The sequence below is a fragment of the Thamnophis elegans genome, chromosome 3 (assembly GCF_009769535.1).
Source record: "Thamnophis elegans isolate rThaEle1 chromosome 3, rThaEle1.pri, whole genome shotgun sequence".
In the NCBI taxonomy this organism is placed as follows: Eukaryota; Metazoa; Chordata; class Lepidosauria; order Squamata; family Colubridae; genus Thamnophis; species Thamnophis elegans.
The window spans coordinates 113,085,853-113,106,170 of NC_045543.1; the positions used below are offsets into that span (position 1 = coordinate 113,085,853).

The following is a 20,318-nucleotide window of genomic DNA, read 5'->3' on the forward strand; positions in this document are numbered from 1 at the left end:
AGTGAGGAAGAGACAAAAATAATTCTTTGCCAAGCCTTCTTGGAAAGCCACATTTACTATAGACATGCTTCTCTGTTTCATCATAGCTTCTTTTCTCTGTTGCTCTTTTTTTTTACCAACTAGTGTGCTCTGCAATTCTTCCTTCTTGTTTCTGTATGTATTAGTTGCATCATCAATTGTGTTTCTTCCCTCTGGTGATCCTCCTTTCTTGGTAACTGCAGCCAGCCTTTTTGTTGAAAGCATGTATCACACCTCCAGTTGATTCAGAATCACACAGCAGAAAGGATTTTTAAAAATCTGCTTTCCTTGACAATTTCTTCACAGAAATCTTGCTCCACCTCAAATTAGATGTGATTATTCACAGGTATTTGAATTACACCAAGAATTTCTTAAATGTCTACAGGGCACGTCTAGTGCATTTGGCAAAAAGACAAACCTCCATCTTCAGACAAATTACAATACCGTCAAAATCAGGCAGCACATCTTGTAACAAGGACCTTGAGGAGATTAAGCTTTTTTTCCATTGTATTTTGAGATTTTTAAATGGAAGGAGAAAACAGTCAGTTGTGAAGGGGAGGAAGGGAAGGAAGGATGCAGGTGATGGCAAGAGTGTTGGTTCTCTCTTCTTGCAATCTCAAGAATCCTTAATAACCAAATCATCATCACTAGCAGGCTTGTCTCACTGGTTTTCTTTATATTGGTGTCATTTTCCAATATATCTTTATCCAACAGAGAAACGTTTTCTGTCTCTCTAGGTATTATTACAAAATTTTGTTAGTCCTGCCTATTGGACAAATGGAAGAAGCAGCCCAGTTTCCAAAATAACTTCTTTCCATTTTAGAAAATGACTCTCTGTTGTAAGCCCCGTGTTGCCCTCTCCTCCTGTTTAGATTTTAAAGAAAATGCCTTATTTCCATTAGTAGTGACTAATATTTAAATCTCAATTTTTACCTGTTCTCTCATTTCCATACATATATTTTTCCTTTGGATTGCTGTGTGGTAGATTGTAAATGCCTGTTTTGATCAGATTTAGAATTTTCATCTATCTACTGGCTGGATCCTAATAAATACTATACTTGCTCCACTTCAGAAACTGCTATTGCATTTTTTTAAAAAACCAAATGTACCCATATTCCCCTTCTCTGGAAGGAAGATTAATACATTGATATGTTTATAATGGACTTTCCTATTTGGAATCTGAACTTTTTTATTGGAATGGTTTTATAAATATTGGGGAGATTAAAATGTCAAAGAATTTTCTGCTAAAATTATATTATGCTGAAGTTTTATGCTATGTTCTAGCAAAGGATAAATTTTAATGACAGGGCTTATTTGTGTTTTTTCAGCTGATTTCATGCCAATTTTGGGAACAAACCTAAACCCTGAGTTCATTTCTGTGTGTAACAATGCCACATGGGCAATTGGAGAAATTTCAATTCAGATGGGTGAGATTGACTTTTTTTAAAATGCTAGTTTCAATTTTCAATTGTGTAGAATTTTCTTTGGTCTTGTAACCACTTACAAATTCTGTTAGCTGTGTTAATGTGCCTAAAATGAAAAGTGATTTTTAATATATTTCTTGTGTGTTGTTGTTGTTTTTCTAGGTATAGAGATGCAGCCTTACGTCGCTATGGTTTTGCACCAGCTTGTAGAAATCATTAACAGACCCAACACACCAAAGACTTTGTTAGAAAACACAGGTACCCTACAACTGATCTGTTTGCAGTGACTTTTAAAATGTATTATACAAAATTGTAGGAAAACTCCATCAGTGTTAAAAGCAAGATGAATTTTTGATGCTTATTCAATCCAGTTGGTTTAATAAAGGTAATCCTTGGCTTACAACTATTTGAAGTTACAACGTCACTGAAAAAAGTTACATATGACTTTTTTTCCACACATAGGACTATTGCAGTATCCCCATGGTCACATGATCAAGATTTGGGTACCCACTTTCCCTGAAAATAAGACCAATCGGGATTTTGAGCACATACACTAAAATAAGTCCTCCCCCGAAAATAAGCCCTCCCTGAAAATATTGCAACACAGCAGCAGCCATGAGGTGACCACGCTCGCCTCCTCCTGCACGTCAAAAATAATAAGACCTCCCTGAAAATAAGGCCAAGCGCTTATTTCAGGGGTCAAAAGAAAATAAGATCCTGTCTTATTTTCAGGGAAACACAAAGACTGCTGGCTTGTGTTTATTATGGTTGCAGTGTCCCAAGATCATCTTTTGCAATCTTCAGACAAGCAAAGTCAGTGAGGAAGCCAGATTAACATAACAAACCTGTTACTAAGTTAACATCTGTAGTGATTCACTTAACAACTGTGGTAAGAAAGAACATAAAATGGGGCAAAAATCACTTTTTGTGTTTCTGAGCAATAGAATTTTTTGTGTTCCTGAGCAATAGAAATTTTGGGCTCAATTCACAGGTCTGCAAAAAAAAAAAAAATTCGAGAGCTGTTTTGGTTATTCCACATAATATTTATGTTTTTTGGTGCGCTGAATCCGAAAATGACCTCTATTTTGTCATAAGACATCATGTTTCCTGACAATTTAGGTAACTATGTTAAATAAGGCAATACCTCAAAATAAATGGAAATAGACTTATAAAATTAAAGTTTTATTACAATATTTTCATGAAAATCCTTTTTTGAACTGAAATGAGCTTACCTTCACACACTAAACTCGATTCTTCTTCCTTGTGAGGCTCCTCTTGGTGCATTTACGTTTGTGAGTAGCATTTGGAATGTCTCTATGAAGCATCCAACAGTAGTCTGCCATCATTGTAATGCTCCATTTTCCCTGGTATCTCCTTTCCATCTCTTTAATGTCTTGGTGAAGTCGTTCACCTTGTTCCTCACTCACAGCTCCCAAATTTTCAGGAATGTAGTCAAGGTGGGACTGGAGGAAATGCACTTTCAAACTCATCAGGCAATCTAAAGCTTGAAATGCTTTCAGCATTCTTCTGACTATCTTTTTGTAGTGAAGATCTTTTATTGCCTAAAAATTTCTGTACGACTTCTTTAAATGCAATCCACCCTTCTTTTTGAGGATCCGTCATGGTATTGACAAACTCTTGATCAACTATAAGCCTTCTAATGTCTGGGCCGACGAGCACACCTTCCTTCAATTTTGCCTCTGACCGGCATGGAAACTTGGTGACCAAGTATTTGAAGCATTCTCCATCTCTTGGAAGCGTAAAAACCGTTGTGGAGTAAAACTGCTTTGAGACTTCTTTTTGAAGAATCTATAAAAAGACGCCATTGCTCTGAATCATATTGGATTTTAAATTGATCCATCAGACCTTCAACATCGATGCAATAAACTAACTTGTCTTCCTGGGCGAAGTAAGGAGTGAACTCCTTTTCACGATGTCTGAACCACGAAGATGACACTCCTGGTAACAATAAATTCCTGCTTTTCAGCCTTTATCCGAGTAACTCAGCCCCAGCTTTGGGAAGATTCAAGTCTCTTACAAATCATTCATCTCCTCCTAAGAAAACAATTTTGATCTTGTATCATCTTCAAAGTCAGAACTTGTTTCGTCATCTGGTTCAGGTATGACTTCACCTTCATCGGAGCTAGGTATCTCTTCCAAGGTAGCAGGGGGCTTGGATACTGGTATATCTATGCCATGAGGGATGGGACGAATTTCTGAGTGAAGATTAGGGTATGAAATGGAATGCTTCCATTTGGAATTAAACCCTTTCACATTGCATGAACAAAAGTAACAGTTATCACTATGGTTCTTTTGCTCTTGCCATACCATAGGAATCCCATAACGGAAAGATTTTTTCTTACCCTTCAACCAGTTTTGGAGATCCTCAACACACAGTTTGCACACTTTATGAGGTGCCCAAACTTTATCTTGATCTCCAATTTTTAGTCCAAATTATGCAAAGTATACTTTTTTCACAAAGTCTGTAATATTCTGTTGCTTCAACACTGTGTATTCACCACAGATGAAACAGAAACTGTATGGCGAATTAATACACTTTAGTGGAGCCATAACAACGGTTGAAGAATGATGAGCTAACATGAATTGCGATGAAAAAGTGAACAGCCTAGAACCAAGAACCTGATGATGAATCGTGCACAAGTGTGGCATGCAGGAGAGAGCAGCTCTGTGTCTGTACACGAGACGTCACAGTGCTGGCCACGCCCCCTGCACTGACCAGAGATGCTGCTAATCTGCCCTGTGTCTCCCTCCCACTGGATTCTTCAGGAAAGATTAACCCCTTCTACCATTAGAAGCACAGACTTAAAACTTGCTTAGCTTATGTATATATTGTTGACCATCAGATTTACAGTGCTATATTTTTTTTTACATAACTCGGACAAACCCTTTAAGGTTTTTTTGACATTTTATATCTTAAATGCATATGTAAATTAATTAATAGTAATTTGGACTTTACACTTGGTTAAAAACCCGTAATATAAAAAAATACCATTTTTTTTAAAAAAATGATAAATTTGAAGACAATTTTGCATGTTGTGGCAAATCATGACGTCTAGGAATTTTTTCAATATTTTATTTGTTTTCAGCACACCAAAATACATAGAAATTAGATGAAAAATAATCAAACAGCTTTTTAGTCGCAGACCTGTGTTATGGTTGTAAGGTGACAACTTCACCTTAAATAGCTTCTGCCAAATTAATTAATTAGCTTCAGTTGCCTTTGCTTCTCTGATGTTGGGATTCTTATCGTTGAGCAAGTGAGCTATTCTGAAGCTGTGTTGGTAGGGGAGAGATCTTCCATTAATGAATAATTTTTCAACAGCACTCCCAAAAGTAGGTTTGTGGCAAATTTGGAGGTAGGGTAATTAATTCCCTACAATTGAGACTAATGGGAAGGATTTTTTTGTGTTAAGAAAGAGCAAATTGTTTTTTCTTTATCTTGCTGCCATGAAATTTTCCCCAAAAATTTCCAGTAGGGTTGTTTTGTAACAGTGCATAAGACCTCAAAATGTTTAGCTAAATTATTAAAATTGGGTTATATTTATAGTTAAAATAATCAAGTTGACTTTTTTTAATATGAAACAAATTATCAGATCTTTGCATGTAGCTTACTTGAAGTCTTCATAATTGTAATTGACAATATGATGAAACCAAACAGATTTAAGTGACTCGGCATTATACATTGTGCAAACATACACAATTTAATTGATGTATATAATGGTATTAGAATTGAAGGAAGCTCTACAATGGAATTGAATCTTGTCCTACACACTGTGGAACAGGTTTTAAACAAATTTTCCAGTATTCTAGAAAATTCTGTTTACCTATCTAGCTGCTTATTTGTTTATTTTTATTAGATTTTACCTCAATTTTTTAAACTTAATAATTAACTCAGAGTGGTGAACATATATTCACCTTCCTTCTCCTAGCTTCCCTGCAACATAACCCTGTGAGGTGGAATGGGCTAGAGAGAATGAGTGGCCCAAAGTCACTCAGCTGGCTTTCATGGCTAAGGACCAAACCAAATTGGCACTCTAAGTGTATATTTAAAATCATAGTCTGCTACAGAAATGGCTGGTTATCAGAGTTTCAGTTTAAACCAATTTTGGCTGATTTTTAAGAATGTAGGTCAAGTTTCATTCTATGCATGTTTGTTAAAATGAAGTATAGTAGTACATTTATTTCTGTAATGGAAATGAATTATACCTGTGATTTGGCACCATACCAGCATTGCAGTATTCAGGAAGAGCTTGTCAATAATTTTATCTTTTGGAATGATCCTTTTCAATGAAAGAAACCTCCCAAATCATTACAGGAAATGAAGACACTTTTAAATCATTACTGCTGCACTAGGTTTCTCTATGCAGAAATTAAAATTCCTGAAAATTACAATTTAAATTTTCTAAAATGGATACCCCAGCCATACTATATACTATAAATAAATGTTGAATGTATTGCACATTAGATTTGTTGTGGGATATTCTGCTAAAGTAATATAATACCTGAAATCACAATTCAGAATTTATAGGCTTAATTATCCTGACACAATACAGTATTACAAATACAAAGTAAAAATACCTGCTAAATATAAGTGGTGCATATGACTACTCAGCCAGTATATAAATTTTGGCCAATGTTACCGTAAAAAAGTTTATCTAATTTGGTTTTTTAAACAAAAAAACAATTTGATTACTGATACCAAGGTTTCATGTTCAGCATGATTTAAAAATAAAGCTGAATATTCCATTTTATCCATATAGTCTTATAGAAAAATTCATTTTTTATAATGTTGGTATATCCTACACCAAACCTTACAGTGAAAAAGAGCATCATCAGCTTTACTGCATGTGTTCATGAAATTTGTTCACACAAATGCCTGTTTTGGAGTGTTGCATAATGTCTTTTAAGCATAGGCTTCTCTGCTTCATACAAATCTGCTGGATTTTAGTATTCATGTAGTTTGCTTCAAATAATCCTTAAACATACCCACACTTTCCCTTTTCTGAAGAATTGCTATGTGAATTGAGAGAACACCATTAAAACATGTCAAGGAAAATTTTCATACTAAAGCCAAGACAATGTTCAGATAAAGTAGGTTTCTTTTATTATAGTTTGTCATATCTTTAGCTTTGAAACATTTCAGAGATAAATAATGTAATATTGTCATTATTATTAATACTTAATATCTACAATAACCTAATCAAACACATATTATTGTGAGGAGCTATGTGCATATTATCCTCTTTCTTATTAAATTTAGTTTTATATAATAAAAATATCCCTAGGAAATGACTAATCACTTCAGATTTAATTCTGTTTGGATTTGCAAATGAATATCCCATTAAATGTTAATTTGAAATATACAAAAATATTCATTAGTATGTTAATAAATGTTTCAAATTCCCTAAATAGAGATAATTGTTGCAATTAAACAGTGTTAAGATACTAAGTGAAACTATTCATTTGATTTTAATCATAATTTTGGTGTTCTCTCATTCACTTTATTCCTTTTTCCTTTATTTCCCTGCCCTCCGCCAAATAGTATGCCACATATTGCTGCCCCTTATTTTTAGGGGTGGTAATGAACAGCACTGGTGAAATCTTATGTTTATTATCATACACAGGTTCTGTTGGTTTCTGTTTCTGAGTTATTTGTTGTTTTTTCTTTATTTTTCTCCTTCCCCCCTCATTTGCTCATGTCTTGGTTGGCGTTTGGTGGTGTATAACCGTGATTGCGTTACCTTAGCAATAACAATTGGTCGTCTTGGTTACGTTTGTCCTCAAGAGGTGGCCCCCATGCTACAGCAGTTTATAAGACCCTGGTGTGTATTATTCAATCTTTTTTTAATTCATTTTTCTTCACTTTCTTCTTTCTTTCTTTCTTCCTTTCCTCTATTCTCACTTCTAGATATACTTTTCAGTTGGTTACAAATATCACTATTCTTAATCATTGCCAACCATGTGACTAATCTTGTCCTATCAGGTTTGTGAGGTTTTTTAGCAGTACTGTTGTGTATATATTTCATGTTGTGGCTAACAACTAATTGATGCATGGGATAAGATTGTCACATGCTTGATGTGTCAAAGCTTGATTATTAAAAGCATTTAAAATCCACCAGAATGATAATATGCATGCAAATAGCATAAAACATGAAACACCGCATTACATTACTTCAAATCATTTGCAATTTGACTTGCTGTTTGAGATACATGTTTCTAGATTTGTACCAAATTGCTTGCTTGCTGCTGTAACAAGTTAAAGATATTTTGTTATGATACATCATAAATTTTATATTGTTGCAGTATAAACTGCTTTTACTGATGGATAATTCTATATGTGTATATGTATATGTATATGTATGTATATATATGTATATGTATATATATGTATATGTATATGTATGTATATATATGTGTGTATATATATATGTATATATATATATATATGTATATACATATATATGTATTTATATTAACAGAAGTATTTAATGGAATACAGGTCACATTTAATATCAGCTGTGGAACATAGAAAAGTAGCTGATTTAATATTGACCACCCTTGGAGAATTAAATAGGGATATATATATATATATATATATATATATATATATATATATATATATATATATATATATATATATATATATATATAATGTAGAACGTTTGTAAGATTAATGATGTTTTTTGTGGCTTAGTCTTCAAGGTATTTTAGCTGTGACACTTATTCCATCAAATACTATTAAAATTTAAATTTAAAAAAAATCTAAAACTTAGGTTTTTTATTGTATTAGGTGCACCTCTCTACGAAACATAAGGGACAATGAGGAAAAGGATTCTGCATTCCGTGGGATTTGTACCATGATTACCGTCAATCCTAGTGGAGTAGTCCAAGTAAGTCTTGCTTTGGTCGGGGGGGGGGGGGGAGGGAATTGAATTGAATTTAAATATTTGAATAATCAAATATGAGTGATTAACAAAGAAATATATATATGTGTTTGTGTGTTACTTTTTAAATAATTTATTGCATTTCTGTTAATGGATATTTCTAATTTCTATCAACATTTGCAGGACTTTATATTTTTTTGTGATGCTGTTGCATCATGGATTAGCCCAAAAGATGATCTCCGAGACATGTTCTGTAAGGTAATATTTTTTTCAAAGGAGTGTGTGTGTGTGTGTGTGTGTGTGTGTGTAGGTAGGTAGGTAGGTAGGTAGGTAGGTAGGTAGGTAGGTAGGTAGGTAGATAGATAGATAGATAGATAGATAGATAGATAGATAGATAGATAGATAGATAGATAGATAGATAATATATATACATTTTTCCTCCTGCTATTGCTAAAATATTTCTTCAGTTAGCTTGCTTTTCCCCTCGCACCATTAGGCAGGACCAAAGAATGTTTCTTGTGTAGTTGTAGTTGGCAACAAACAATACTTCCCCCTAGGTCCTTGGTGCGAACTGTTTTGGTAAGAGCTTTTAGGAAAATGTTCTGTTTACTTTTTGTCTCCATTCCTCTTCATTTTTTCCCTTACAATTTGGTTTTTCCTTTCCTTTCTTCTGTATGAGGGACCATCATGGCTTATGATGGTCCAGAAAGCCTCTCACATATACATGCAGGGATAACTAGGGGCAGCTTCCAAACAGCTATAGCAGTTCTGCAAAAATAATTGGATGCTTTAAATGTATCATGCATTCCAAAACATATCTTCCAAAGGATTAACAAGCCCCTACTATTTGGGCACTTCTTCCTTTATTTCATAACCATTTAAATATTTATTTTTGAAAAAAGTTAACTTTCATTTAATTTTCAGATCCTTCACGGATTTAAAAATCAAGTGGGAGATGAAAACTGGAGGCGTTTCTCCGACCAGTTTCCTGTTCCTCTAAAAGAGCGCCTTGCAGCTTACTATGGAGTTTAATCTCATGTATTCAAGCTGCAGTACCATAATTAGAGGTAAATCATTTATCTTTCAACTATCTATGAGCTACCTGTAGAACTTTTCCAATACATGAATTGTTCTGTTGTCTTTTTAGTGAGCACTCTTGTTTAACTACAGGTAGTCCTCAACTTACAACTGTTTAATGATGGTTTAAAACAATGATGGCCTCAGAAATAATATTTTATGGCCTATAAAACACTTTTAATTGTCACAAAACATTGCGGCCTGGAGTCGTGTTTGTGATTTGAGTTTTTGACAACCATTTGCATTTATGATCAGTTGCCAACTCCCTGTAAACGGGATCACCATTTACAATCTTCACTATCAGCCTCCATAAAAAGTCAATAGGGAAGCTGGCAAAAAACGTTGCAAACTGCTGCTGCCTGCCAAGAGGACTCCTACTCTTGTCTGGTTGCTGGCTGAAAGAGTTCCTTGTTAAAATCCAAGCAGGCAAAGAATTGAAGTCCTTTGGCACACAGCTCTTTCAGCCAGCCCAAAGAGTTGAGAGGGAGTTGAAACACAAGTAAGATTTTTCAGCTTCTTGAGAGCGTAGATGCATGCAGTAAAAGGAGTGCAGGATGCTTCAGGGCACCCAAGCACAGGCTGCACATAATTGTCTTTCAACACAAGGGCGGAAAGTCCTACTTCGAGTTTTATCTCCTAGCAGAGGGGCAGTGCAGTAAGGTACAGAGTGCAGGGTGTCTCAGAGGTGAGGTGGGGGCCCTGGAGGCCCACAGCAGACCACACATAAGTATATTTCTGCTGAGAGGCTGAATTTCTGCTTGGATTTTGGCAAAGAAGATTATCAGCTCCTGAGCAGAAAGACATTCACACATCCTGCGCTAGGCCTCCAGGGCCTCTCTTGCCCCACTGGGGTATCCTTACTGTCCTTACCGATCTGTTTAACAACCACAATATCGTTTTAACAACCAAAACTGGAAGTGTCGGGGTAACCATTGTTGAGTGAAAGAGTTTTGTGATGTTTCTCTTAACAACCCTTCACTCAGGGACCAAGATTTCAGTTGTAATTATGGTTGTACGACAAGGACTACCTGTATGGATTTTCTACTACAAGTGAGCACTAATTTCTTCAGCAGTTGTTTTTCAGGAGTCAGTGGAAGATCCTCATTTTGTTACTTTGACAACCCGATAAAATTTTAAACTAGTTTTAACAGATTCAAATCACTGCGTGTATCTAATGTGCTATACAGTAGGCCTTGGTATGGTTTAATGCAATGGTTTGCTTCACGCAGCATACTGAATCAACATTAGAGTCTCACAATATTCAAAAACACAAGCTAAGTAACCACATCTTAGCTTATTCTGTTGTTCCGACACAGTCCATGGAAGTTCCTGGAACTTTGCCAGAGCCTATGAAATTTAGTGGATTAGCCAAGTGGTTTCTGGTTCTCCCATCTGCAGTAAAGCAAAGCATTGAGTGTACACATTGAATTGAAGCAGCCTGAATATGCAAAGATTTGTGTATTTTGAAAGCTCATGATATACAACCTACCATCACCTACTCTTAGCATTTCGAATTGGACTAGATCAGGAAACCCCTTCATGAAAGGGATTCAAATTCTTTATTGCCATGAGCTATAACAGAATCTTCGAAACCTGCTAGCATTTTCTCTCCTTAACCTTTGCTTATTTTAATATTCAACAGAGCTAAGGCAGAGTATTAACAGATTTGAGTTTTTAATTTAACTTTTTCTTCCTTAAATCATGTTTTTCTCCAAGGTTATCTAGGGTTATGTAGTTTCTCCAAAGTTACCTTAGGGTTTGTTATACTATCCAGAAGAATGTTCTATTCTCCTTAAAGATGACTGTAGGATTTTAGTCTAGTAGGATTCTTTTTCATCCATTAATGCAATGATGTCTAAGTAGACAACACTGAACAATAAATAAATCAATAAGACAGCTAATCTGTTGGGTTTTTTCACACTTAGGGTTTTTTTAAACAATTTCAATTATTTTCAGTTCAGTTATGAAGACATCTGCAAATTTTTGCACTCATTTAAAAAAAACATACATAATGAAAACTATCCCTGTGTGTACTTTATTACCAGTAGTTCTCTAGAACTGAATTTGGGAGGTAAAAAGGTGATACTTGAATTGTAATTTTTGTGCATGTTACATAAGCTTTAATAAACTATTACAGTTGGGACTCCTCAAATTAACACATACAGTAGCAGAGATCATGCACCTATCCACACAATGTTGTCCCTAAGTTTTAATTGAGCTTATTATTTTAGGTATAAATGGAACTAGAAATATTATGGGGTCTCTTGATGAAGATATAATACAAAAAAATTCAAGAAATAGCAGTTAACTTCACTCTGAAAATAATATGCTGGTGCTTTGTTTTGCAGAATGCTACAGAGCAACATTAATTTGTATTTCCTATCTTAAGTGTGTATTGATCATAATAATATTAAACAACTTGCTTTTGAAGAAAAACTCGTATTTGTTTCTTTCAGGTCCTTCAGTCTGGAAGACTGGGAGGAAGCCTCTGCACCCAGGGAAAAATGTTACCCTTTACTGGGGGGAAGGGTAAACCAGTAGGGAATACAGTACAATCCCAAGCCTACTGGGAGGGGCGGGAGGGAGGTGTTGCCGTCACTGTATTAAGCCGATGTTGGGAAATGTTTTAACATCTGGAGCTTTTGTGGGTGGAAATCTGTCTCCTGTTACAATTCTGCACTGGATGTGAAGATGCGCAAAAAAGTTTGTTCACAACAGCACATTCTACAATATTATGGGGAATTGTACCAAAATGAAATTATAAAATAGATCTATAGGGGATATGTAAAGAGAAAATACATTGTGTTCATGCGATAAAGGAAACAGAAGAATGGCAATTACAGACAGTTAATGATATAACAAGGGGTTTCTGCATTGTTTCATCTTGATGGGATTCCTAAGTATTGCATGTTGATGAAGAACTAAACAAATGAAGTTAGTACAGTTAAGGTGAAGCTTGCTCCCTGTATTAGGAGTAAGCACTTGCAGTATACAAATTTAAATAACCCCATAATGAAGTAATAAAAGCTAAAACAAACAAATGAAGCAACCTGCAAGATGCCAAATGAGTCACTCCTTTTCATTTCTAGTGGGCGGGGGGAAACGGGCATTTCAGAAGAAAGATTAATCTTTTTAATTTTCCATTTAAAGGGTAGTAGATATGATTTGATGGTTGTGCTTCATTAGATTTAATTTCTAGAGTAAGTCATAATTCTTAATGTGCAGTTTAAGGTTCAGGCATGCATTTTGGGTCATAGTGATCAAGCATATTTTTAGTGGGAAAGTTAGCATGCTTGCATCAAGGAGTGAGAGTGGTAAACATTAATTACCTTGCGCCAGTTTTGTGTTGCAGTTTACCAATTCGTGCAGTATAACCCTGCATTTAAAATTCCTTTAAAATTCCTTGGATTTTATTTTTATTAAGATATAAGTATAAAATACTGTAGTGACAATTAGGCCTCAAAATAATTTTTAGGATCTCTTAGGAATATGATTGATATTGTAATGTGTAACCTGCACAATGTGGAAAGCAGATATAGCTGTGCAAAATATTGACTGTGCTGTCAGTGTGATGTGCTTTCTGCATGGTTATACTATTAGTGATTTTTATCAAATCTTCTAAAATGAGTTATAAGGTAAGACCTTAGTTAAAGGTTACATAAATGTTAGTTGATGCCTAAAGACAATTGTAGAAAATTGATGATATGATTGCTACATTTCAGTGTTTATTCACACCCAACATATTTTATTATTCCCTCCTCCACAAAGCATGATCTTAAGAGATGAATAAGTTAGTATATATAAAGCAGGGTATCTACACTGTTGGCGCATGTTGGGGGCCCATTGTGTCCTAGAGAGACCACAGAAGGGTGCAGGTTAAAAGCTATAGAGTGAATGTTCGTTTGGATCCTTTTCATTTCATTTGTTTAGCTTTTCTGCTTCCCTTTTCTATTTGCTTGTATTTCTGTGAATAAATCCTTGTTAAGTTTACCTTTTACTTTTCTTTCCATGTGTATTTTCTTATGTACTGTGAATGTGAAAATCTAACTGGTACACTTGATTTTGTGTTACTATAAAAGTGAAAGTGTGATTAATTTAGACTGCATAAAGAGTATCCCATGATGATAAAGGAAAAATGGAAAGACAATAACTCTGCGGGTCAGAGAAAAAGCCACACTTTTCCATTTTCCCTTAAGTGCTGCAAAATTAATCTGTGCAAAAAAAGAAAAGAAAAGCCATAACAACCGCCTTACATTTTAGCTTCTCACCTTTACATTAAAAAAAAAAACATACTGGATAACCGTTTTCTAGGGAATGAGTGTATGATTTTGATTCTTTTTAAGGTCTATTGTATGATTTAGCCATTGCACTGAAGATCAACCTTGTATGAGTGTGAATTTATGAAATGTTATTTCAGGCTTTTTTAATGCATGGGAGCATGCACAAGTCCTATACATTCCTTTTTTTCCTTTGTAAATTTCATTGGGGTCAAATATGTTTGAAAATGATTTATTACAATATGTCCTGTATAAACGTCTTATGAACAGGTTTATGCTACTATGCCATTAAAACCACTGGAATAAAATTGCATATAGTGATCTACTTTCAACTAACTTGTTGTATTGGAAGCCAGAACTTTCAGCTGACCTTTGCTCTAGCTTTTTCAATTAAGGAAGTAGATTCGAATTCCGAAGAAAGTAAATCTTAACATTTATTAAAGCCAGAACTTGACTTTTGGCAAGACTTTACATTTCTATATGGAATTCTCAAAGACAAAATGTTATTTATTTTGGCCCTTCTGTTGTTGAATTTGATAGTTGTCGATAACATTAAAGATTAGCGCATAGAAGCTACTTATATAGAGAGATAATTTTATTACATGGGTTAATATAAAGGGACGTGACTGTTTATTGTAATTTAGCTGATCTCACAGAAAAGTAACAAAGCAATACTGCAGTTAGAATTAACAAATTAAAGCTTCATAGCAAACAATATTCATAATGAATAAAATTACAATATACTTGCAGAAGCTGCTTGGTATAGAATTTGAGGTAAGGAGAATTTAATACAACACTAAGTTGTAAATCAAATATATTGCATCATGGGATATATAAAACATCTTAATTCTTTTTGTGTATTCTCGACAGTTTTGAATGTTGGTTGAATGTTGTTCTGTAGAATTGTATGTTTGTCTTTGTTACATTCCAGTGTTCTCTGCCTCTTGGCATGCTACAGGCACGGCTTACTAAATCTGCTCTTTACACAGTGAATTAAGTGCTTAGTGTGCTAAACTACAGAAATAGCCGCTGCTAAGTGATGTAGATTTTCTACTTGAATATTTTTGTTGTAGAAACCTCAGGAGGTCAGTGTTTACTGTTTTATATATGGCTTTGTTTTCGTGTTGAAGGCCCCTTTGCTTTTTGAAGGATTCTAACAATGAACAAAGCTGCTGATCAACCTAAGTTGGTAACAGAAAGTATATTTAAATATATATATAAATAAAACTATCTCCTTTGCAGTTCAACTTGGTTAATGTAGAAAGAGTTTTTGATGGTTGAATTTGTGACTATTAAGGGAAAAAGTCTTACCTAACGTCTTTGTTGCATTTCTTTAAATTGAAGGGGAATGGATAACGTTTTGTAAGATTTTTATCTTTTTTTTTCTAAGCTGGTATGTAGAAATCAGGTCTTTGATCTAGATTTCAGTGTTTAATGGTATTTAATTTGAAGTACTATACATTTCAGAGGACTCATTTCCAAGTAAGTATGCTTAGGACTGTAGTCTTGGTTTATTGCCATGCTGAAGATGAAGTTGTGGTAACTTTCATAAAATACATAGCCAATAGATTTTTTTTAAGTAATGTTACTTTTGTAATAAACAATATTGACACTGTGATACTTCTTTTTCTTTAGCATTGGCATTGAAGTATTTAAGCTACATAAATACTGTGTAATTTAGATTTATACTATTGTAAGAGGATTTCCAAAGCTGAAATTTCTGTTATTTAGATAAGAAATATTCATACTAGTTTTATCTCAGGTAAATAATCTTGTACCCTTTTATTTAGATAGAGGCTTATTTCATAAGAGTACCAGTTTGTTCTTCATATAGAACTGCCTGATGTCTTAAACTTTCATATCTAAATTGAGTTACTATGGGACAGCAATTACTTATTTTATTCATATTGAATGTATTAACAAGGATGTATAACATTCTTTTTAAGAGATGAATGCATCTGTATGAATAGTACCCAGTAATCACCATAAAAGAGACTTTGTATTGTGCAGTGCAAAGTTATGTTCCTGATGTAAAACAAAAGAGATTATGACCTGGAATATGTTCATATCTAAGTAGCCTAGGCTTTTTGGGAATAATGCATGCCTAGAGAAAAAACATGAAAATTATCCTTTTTTCTGATATAAACTACTATATGCCAAGCAGTAATCTCTTAAATTAACATTGCTGTTTGTATGTGAATGATGTACTGTGGTAAACATTTGGCTCTATGATATTTTGATTTTGAGGTGATTAGATTAACAACGTGACAGTTTAATACTGCACGGAAATTTCTGATGTTCTTAATTTAAAATGTCTGCAATTTAAAGCTATACTCTTTATACTTGCTTGTCAAATCAAATCAGTGTTTAGGCTGTCCTGATTGAAATTTTAATATGGGCATATACAGTGCAGTTTCATCACTAAAAGACAGTGAAAACGTAACAGAGAAACTTTAATAGTTATATTAAAGTAATTATTTGATCTTATTTTGCTGGATAGATGCACTTTTAAACAAGATAGTTAAACTTCAAATTAATTGTAGCATTGATGATGTTATTTCCCTAACTTTCCCCACCTAATAACTTGATTCTTGTGTGACAGTTCATTTTAGAATCAGTACTACTTTTGTATGTACAATTAAAACATTTTGGATGGCACATTTTTGTCTTCTTTCCCCTAAAGACACTACACTTTTTCTCCTAATCAAGTTTACCATAAGGTTGTTTATTTGAATTGGATTACTAACGAGAGTTAAATAATGTAGTCAGATCTTTCTGCTGACAACTTAGGTTGTACGAGTTTGCTTGAAAGCATTAAATTGGATGTGTTTTCCATATGTGTTAGAATATTCCCTTCAAACATATCCTTCAGCAACTTCTCAAACTTTATTAAGTTGATTTTTCTTGTCTGCCTCTGCCAACAAAGCTTCATTTTAAACACAATATGGTTTCAATTTTTGATAAGCTGCTGAATTCTAAAGAATTTTTGGGGCCACTAAATATTTTGGATCATGCAGAGAATATATATTGTAATGTAGTAATTTTGTATTTACATTTGTATGATGTGATAATAGATGTGAATGTTAATCACTGCTTGACTATGTTAATAAAATTCGTTTAAATAGATGCTGCACTCTGATTCTTAATGAAAAGAGAAGGAGCCATTGAAAATGATTTGTTTTAATTGAATATTCATTTATGTAGCTTCCAGTTTGTCTTGATATTTGGGAAGATATTATTGGCTACAGGAAAAAACATGTAGATTTAATTAACATAGAATCACTGTTTATATATTTATATATAATATACATTGCTTTTTCTTTGGCTTTAGCAGCAAATAGACAAAATCAATAGGTTTTGAGGTGTGCCTCTTTTACAGTTTAATATGAATTGAATTTCTATTTTAGGATAGAACAGTTATTTTCCAATTGAATATTAAATTATTACATTAAATATATTTTATTTATATTTGTAACAGAGAAATGTTGCCATGATTAATATCTGGCATCAAGACATTTGTTGGATGATAAGTGACTTCAAGAAAATCTGTTCACTGGGTTTATCATAGTTGAATTTAATGACACTTGCAAAAATAAAAGTTTTAGGATAACTAAGGAAGAATTGCACATTTATTGTCTTAAATAATATACATACATACACATACATACATACATACATACACACACACTTAAACAGCACAAACATATAAAGATTTTTGAGCTATAAAAGAAAGGGAGAGAATGTCCAAAGTTTGGCTTTCCACAGATCTCTAAAGGCATTTCAAAAAAGGTTCCATTTCTAGAATTAGCTGGTCTGGCTTCCCAATAAATTGGAAGTTATAAAGGGCTCTTCACAGATTGCATATCCATTTTGGCACTTCATAAGGAAACACAATCCAAGTCATGTTAGAGCTGCATAGATCCAAGCTAGCATCTGGGTTTGAATCTGAGAAATACATTGGCAGTATTGAACATAATCTGATTTTACTGATTAGCAAACTTAAGTGTTCCTAGCCATTTTCATAAATATACAAAATACACTGCGGTAGGCTTTTTAAATTTCCCTTAAAGTCCCCTTTGGGGGAAAGGGCGGCATATAAATGTAATAAAATCAAAATCAAATCAATCAAATTTATTTATTCAATTTGTATGGCCACCCAAGTAACTGAGTGGTTCACAACAGTTAAAAACAAGGAAAAATGCATCGTAAAACCTTCAATATTATTTTAAAACTAAAATAACTATGATCAGTGGCAAAGTCCAGCACATCCATTGCAAAAACCACCATTGCCTGACCCCCAAGAACAGTGGCAGAGTCTTGTCTTCAGTGGGTTCCTAAGATCAAATAAGGGTCAGAGCCAATCTAGAATATGGAGGAATGATGTTCCAAAGGGTGTATGCAACTTGTGTCCTGCCAGATAACCCTCTTTAATAGACCAGATCAGTAACATGCCTTTCCTGAATACTTTAATCAATTAAAAAAACCAAGTACCTTAAATAGTAATCCTTACAAGACCCAATGGTCTTGGTTGATGAATAGATAGGTTATTTACGAATTGGGATATATAAAGCTAAATCTTTTTAATTGGTAGTGAGAGGAATGGAATCTGAAACAGGCATACATCCATGAATATTGGGATAATATGAAGTCTAGTTTGCAAAACCCATTTAGATGGAAATCAGTGGATATATAAAAGCACATCATCTCATGTTACAAATGAGAAAATGAAACTTACAAATGACAAAAATTACTAGAGATGCACAAATTAAAGTACATGCAAATGAAAATAATAGCCACTTAGTATATCAGTTGTTTTTTGGATCTTTTATATTGTTTCAAACTACAAAAGCTAATAGTGCAAAGAAATCATAGAAAATACATATAGCATCAGAAAAATACTTGAAAATATTGATGATGTAATTATACTGAACATTACAGTTTTGTATCAGGAGACCAGTTGTTTTTATTCTATAAACTGCTGGTTTTTAAATATGTGAAATGTGATTACTGATTTTGAAACTGCTCTATCAAAAAAAAAGTATGTGAGCTAGGGATATCTATTAATCTTGTTCTTAGTTTGCTTAATAAAAGATGCAATTAAGCAAAAGGAAATCAGAATAATTTTAAACTGAAAATTGTAGCAGGATATATACAAGCTTATGGAAGGTTATTAAGTTTTAATAGATTGGCAGTTGGCAGAGCATTGCAGATGGGATAAGGGTAGCAATAGATGCAATAATAGATGAATCTAGGGAAATATGAGCATCATGATATCAATGATAACCATGTTTTCAGTATAATACAATCTTTTACAGATAAATGAATCTAAAATTTGAATAGAATCCTGAGTATGCAGTGCAGAAAGGGTTGTATCTACAGTGTGCTTTTCAAGTTAATATATCTAAAAATCAACTGATGATAGGTTAAAGATATATATATTTAAAGAAAATAAGTGAATGCACTATTCTTCTGTAGCCTTACACTTCTGTATCTACACAGGAAAGGTAGAATTTCTATTTCTCCCACTAATCATGAACTCTTATCCTCTGGAATTTCAATTAAAAAAAAATTAAAACATCTCTTAGTCTTTACATCAACTGCCACAGAAATTGTGACTAAGAGCATAAGTACTAAAGAAAATAAATAGTACGGCAGGAGTCAAGGGTTATACAGAGTTTTCTCCAGTTCCCCATGTATCCATAAAACAAGCTATCACACAAATGTCAGATTTAAAACAGCAACAGTTGTCTCTGAAGATTGATCTATGCAATGTGCATCATTGCTGATCATTTTACTAAGCAATAAGAACAAAAACCCTATTCCCACATTCGGGGAACGCATTTTAAAATAACTGCTGTAGAAATGATGGAAATCACTGAGTATTCACTTCGTGCATCATTTTTGGACATAATTTTAAGATTTCAGTTTTTCTTTATGACTATTACACAGGAAAAATCAAGTCCCCAAGCAAGATAATGGCAAAGACTAGTTTATTTTAAGTCCATTGAAGAGAACAGAAAAGAGGCCTGCTCTGGATATGGTTATTTTATGGGTATTTCCTTTCATCTTGCACAGACAATCCCTAACCTATGTGGAGTATGGTATCGTCCTACAAGATGATGCAAGAATGAGATGGTATTAAAAATGTTTCTTTCCAACAACAAAATAATTCTAATCTCAATGTTGACTGCAATTATTTTACAACCAGCATGAAATTTTACTAATTGTAAAAATAGTTGTTTATTCTAAAACTTTTATTTTAGTGGTAGAGCATGTTTCTTTGTGTAGTGTGAAGGAAATGCAGATGTGCAACATGAGATTTTTTTTAAATAATTGGGAGGTAATGGCCTCATGCAGGAAAATTATGGATTAAAATGAATATCTCCTAAAACATATTGAAATATAAAAGAAAATAGAGCTTGTCAAAAATTTCAAAATAGAGTAATAAAGTTGGGTGGAAGGAGCAAAAACTATAGCCCTCTAGCATGATTTGACAAAAAAAATAGTATCTTATGACTTGGCCTCAGATTTGCAGAAGACCTATAGAAACCAGCAGTCATGTTAGAGGCAAAATCTAGATTTCAATGAAACCAAGACTATCTCTGACTATACTAATT

General features: G+C 33.7%; 1 protein-coding gene across 1 annotated transcript in view; it reads left to right on the forward strand.

Moving 5' to 3' along the window:
• Positions 1-16,827, forward strand: part of TNPO1 (transportin 1) — a 50,028-nt gene extending 33,201 nt beyond the window's left edge. The window contains exons 19-25 of the mRNA XM_032212830.1: positions 1,347-1,445; positions 1,605-1,700; positions 7,210-7,285; positions 8,254-8,353; positions 8,531-8,605; positions 9,272-9,414; positions 11,881-16,827. Of these exons, the coding sequence (XP_032068721.1) occupies positions 1,347-1,445; positions 1,605-1,700; positions 7,210-7,285; positions 8,254-8,353; positions 8,531-8,605; positions 9,272-9,379 (554 nt within the window). The 3' untranslated portion in view covers positions 9,380-9,414; positions 11,881-16,827. The remainder of the gene's footprint in view (positions 1-1,346; positions 1,446-1,604; positions 1,701-7,209; positions 7,286-8,253; positions 8,354-8,530; positions 8,606-9,271; positions 9,415-11,880) is intronic.
• The last annotated feature ends 3,491 nt before the right edge of the window (positions 16,828-20,318 follow it).